This window comes from Mastomys coucha, unplaced genomic scaffold, assembly GCF_008632895.1.
Source record: "Mastomys coucha isolate ucsf_1 unplaced genomic scaffold, UCSF_Mcou_1 pScaffold3, whole genome shotgun sequence".
Lineage (NCBI taxonomy): Eukaryota > Metazoa > Chordata > Mammalia > Rodentia > Muridae > Mastomys > Mastomys coucha.
In genome coordinates this window covers 57,244,418-57,249,026 of record NW_022196909.1, presented here as the reverse complement: position 1 = coordinate 57,249,026, position 4,609 = coordinate 57,244,418, and the positions used below count along the sequence as shown (strand labels likewise).

The 4,609-nt window shown below is 45.9% G+C and overlaps 1 protein-coding gene across 3 annotated transcripts in view; it reads left to right on the top strand.

Moving 5' to 3' along the window:
• The window catches only part of Adgrf2 (adhesion G protein-coupled receptor F2), a 41,115-nt gene extending 37,223 nt beyond the window's left edge, over positions 1–3,892 (top strand). For all 3 annotated transcript variants that reach the window (XM_031348196.1, XM_031348197.1, XM_031348198.1), the window contains 2 exons: positions 294–370; positions 1,596–3,892. In XM_031348196.1, the coding sequence (XP_031204056.1) occupies positions 294–341 (48 nt within the window). In that variant the 3' untranslated portion in view covers positions 342–370; positions 1,596–3,892. The remainder of the gene's footprint in view (positions 1–293; positions 371–1,595) is intronic.
• Positions 3,893–4,609: the final 717 nt, after the last annotated feature.

Here is a 4,609-nt window from a genome sequence, read left to right as displayed (position 1 = left end):
TCTCTTTTTTTCTTCTCTCTCCCCTCCTCCCCTCTTTCTCCTCCTTTTCTTTTTCCTCTTTCTCCTTCTCCTCCTCTTCTTCTAATCATAGGGAACTTTTTATGCCAGGTACTGGTGGAGAAGGAACCCTTGAACTGACCTATTACTATGTTGTTAATTTTAATATGACCAGGAAAGGAGGGGGTGTCACGAAAGGGTAAAATACTTTGCTACACCTTCAGATTCTCTTTGACACTGTGATGATTGCAGACTGACTGGTAATGGTGAATGCAATTATATTTTGTCTCCAACAGGACCTTTCCTCTGAGTTCTCTTGTCATCCTACCAAAGGGCCAAGCTAACAAACTAGGATGCATCCCTCACATGGGCGGTGAGTATGGAGAGAGAGAGAGAGAGAGAGAGAGAGAGAGAGAGAGAGAGAGAGAGAGAGAGAGTCACGTTTCTTGGATTACAATTAGAAATAAACACTCTGGGTTCTTGTCTTGTTAAAGTAAAATTTTAAATTCTTGGGTTACTGAAATTTTTGTCCCGTAAAACAATAAGGTATGTCTGAGAAAACTTATGACTTGTCCTGAGTGCACATAAGGAGTCTGAGTGGCCTCCCTCTGCTCCATATCTTCTCTTGTTTTCCATAGTCAGTACATCTCACATCAGCAATGTCCCCCAAATCTCCTACAGTGGTTCTTTTTCTTTCTTTAGTCTTAAAAGGTCAAGAAATCATGACTGACAATATTGGGAAAAGGCTTTATGGTGGGATGTAGAAGCTGGACAGAGTCATAAGGACTAATGTTAGAGAAACAAGCCACAGGAGAAAGTAACTTAGAGCCACAAAGAGGGGCAGTGAACTCAGGTTTGGAAGAAGCCAATTAGATATCGAGCTGTGCAGGCTCTAGAACAACAGGGTAGAAGACAGAGAGAAACATATTGAGGCATGTATATCCATGGGAAGACTCACAGAGATGGGAGGTACACATAGAGAGGGTGAGATGTCTATAGGGGAGCCCAGAGAAATGCAGAATGATCCAGAAAGGATGATGTACACACAAGGCTCACTCAGAGGGCTGAGGAATGGAGAGATGAAGAGAGAGGCACTGTGGTGTATATAAAGTGATTTTTCCCACCCCACCACTCCACACACCCAGGCTCTAGCTAGCAGCCTTTATGGCCTTGACAGGAGCCCAAGGCCTTGTAGAAAGAAATGGCTCTTTTCTGAGAGGAGTTGTATTTCAGAAGAAATGGATCCAGTAGTGTACTACATGCATGCATCTGTAATCACCAGAGGATCGGGAGTTTGACATCATTGTCAGTTACACAAAAGGTTTGAGGCTAACCTGTGCACCTGAGATATTGTTTCACCCCATCCCCAAAATGAAGTAGATCATGTTAATTAAAGCAAGGCTTACAACTCAGAATCTACAGGGAACAGAACAAGACAATTTCCTGTGTCCCAAAGAAGTGTATAGGCAAGAGACTGTCCACATGGCAGTTGGTTTCTGCCAAAGGGTTTTCTACAGAGCAAACTCAGCCTGCAGGTGTGAACCACCTGTGTCTTTCGACTTGGATATTTAAGCTGTGATTTTTCTGTTCTTGACAAGGTTGCTCATTCCTGAAACGGCAGTGCCCAAGGAAGCATGCACGTCATTCCTGTCCTCTTGCCACTGGGCACTTTGAAGGAAACCTCCCACACTGCAGCACGGATAGAGGCAGAGGTGACATGCGCAAAGCACGAAGGCCCCTCTCTCTAAGCTGTTCTGGGTTTCTAATCATGTCTTGCCTACCAACTAGAAATCTATATATGACACACTAAGCATCCTCAAGGGACAAGAAGACAAAGTGGGACACAGTGACAGGATCTCACAGGTGCCTCCATCTTCATACTGCTGGGCCATCATACTGTTCTTCAGGGCAAGAGCTCTGCTTATCCCAGCAAAGGTGGCCTAGGAAGCCCTGTGTGGGATTCTAAAGGAGGCTCCCGAAGAAGAGTTGCCAATAGTTGCACTGACTCTGAGCAGCTCACCACTGTTTCTTGTGTGGAAGGCGTCCATCTGCTGGTACATTCTACCTTTTCAAGGTCAAAGGCAATTGATTAGATGGTCAGCCTGGCTCGGACTTGAATGCAACTTCTCTGACGGTGAATCAAGTGAAAACTATAGTGTTTGAATTGGACATGATGCCTGTTTTAAGATGGGACAGAAGCCTGGAACTGTGAGCCACAGCTCTGCTGGAATTGTGAACCGCAGCTCTGCTGTCCCCAGCCAACTCTATTGGCTTTCCTTGCTCCACTTTTTTCTCCTCGAGCATGGTGCCTCTGAGGTGCTTTCTGCTTACATTTTCAGATGTGGGAGGTTTCTGAAGCCTGAATGTGGGAGAGGAAATATCATATTTCAAGTACAGTACTGTTCCTAGCTGTATGTAAACACATTCAACATTCAAAGCAGATGCCACCCAACAGAGAACAATGCTGGCAGGGGGAGGGGAGGGGAGAAGCTCTCCCCAAAGCAAGCACACTGGCAGCTAGCTGCCCCTGAAGAACAGCAGGGGTTAAAGACAAAGGGGCACAGACCCAGGGCCCAAGCCATCCCATGGAAGCCAGTATTATTGATGTTCTATTACAGATGGGAGGCTAGGCATGCTGGGAACTATTAGGACCCCGGCACTTAGGATGCAGGGACTCAGAGATGCTGTGAATTGGTTTAGTATACATGGTTAGTGGTAGAAGGCCAAAGCTAAAGGGTAAGATCTTGTCTAATAAAGCAAACTAATACCCCTCACATAAAATAAATAAAAATAAAACGACAAACAAAACCGTAACCAAGACCCAAATGGGACGGGAGGCTCACTCTCTGGGTGAGTAGCTAGCTCTCTTTCTCCTCTGTGTGTGTGAGAATGTATGTGCTGTTCATGTGTGGGTCGTATCTGTACATGTGTGTGGGTGTGCCCTAGCTGTTCAGGAGTGGACATCCGGTGTCCTGCTCCATCACTCTCTGCTTTATTCTTAGACAGGGTCTCTCACTGAACCTGGAGCTAGCTTGGCAGCCAGCCAGCCTCAGTGATCATCCTGCAGCTGCTGCCATCCACAGGCCACAGGGGAGCATGGCTGACCCTGTATTTTTCTGTAAGGTCGGGGGACTTGCAGTCAAGTCCTCATGGTTATACAGTAAATCCTCTTACCACTTAGCCATTTCCCCAGCCCATCCTTACCACAGTTAACAAAACCAAAAAGAAAACTTCCTCTAAGTAGGAATGGCGGAGAGGGAACAGTATAGGGAAGACCAATTAGAAGACAGGACAGGATATCTTAGCTGGGCAAAAAGAGTTATCTTCTCAGTGGGGTTTGCTTATGTTGGGACAGGGCATCCCTTTCATGTGTCAGAGGCAGTTTAGCTAAGTGCACTCCAACATATCTCCCAATCTCTTTAACTAAAGAAGATGGTGTAGACACAGTGCTGCTGGCTCTTCCTCAGTGCAGATGCTGCAGCATCATGAAGTATCACTTGTTTACGCTCAGGGTAATGAAGTCAAGGTGGATGGTCTCCTGTAACTAAATGCGTGGAAGAATGGACATGTGTGAAGGTTAAGTATTGTTCAGTGTATGGGTGAGAATTCTTGAGCACAGGGGGAGAGGGGGAGCGTCATCATTTCTCTGTATTATGGGTTGAGCAGATGTGTCTGGGACACTCACTGTGTGTGTGATAGGAGGTGGTTTGTCACTAACCAAGAAAGGCCTGAGGATGCTCAGAGAACCACTCTGGCATTCTGTGGTGGGGTTGGGGGATCTCTTGAAGAAGTCTAGCCCTGAATCTGCATGGCAGGCACCTTGAAAGATGTCAATGGACATTCCTAGCCTAAGCTTACATGTGTGACCCAATAGAGACACATGCAATATGCTGTTCCAGTCAAGAAAAATCACTTTAATTTTTTTTTTTGAGACAGGGTTTCTCTGTATAGTCCTGACTGTCCTGGAACTCACTCTGAAGACCAGGCTGGCCTCGAACTCAGAAATCCGCCTGCCTCTGCCTCCCAAGTGCTGGGGATTAAAGGTGTGCACCACCACCGCCCAGCTCACTTTAATTCTTTAGAATTTGGTTTCCTCATCTGTAAGTGAGGGACAAGCTAGTCTACCTCCTATGGTTATTGTGATAATTCAGAAACAGTGAAGTATTTGTAATAGTATTTGGAAATTGCTCATCAAAATGTTACTTTCTTTTATCAGAGTGCCTGTGAATACGTACACATTACAGATACACACACATACACAAGCAAACATACAACTCTGGCATCAGTCTGAATGACGATCTCCTCATGGGAACAAGTTCATTGACTTCTAAATAAAATCACGAGAACACCTGATTTTGTCTGTATAACAGGGTTGGTTTCGAGCAAGGAAAACCTACTGAGGCTCAGGGAGTGGGCCTGTTATCTAGTGTTGCCGATTGGAATGCATAGTTCCACTCTTGAGGAAGCGTGCCTACCGCGTGGGCTCCACTCATTCTGTGGCGTTTCCAAGCCTGGCTCTACTTTCTGCCTTCTCTGAGGGGTCCTCCCTGAGTGATGCTCCCGACATAATTTGCTGGAACATTTACAGACTGTGCTATTCTCTTTCCATCCC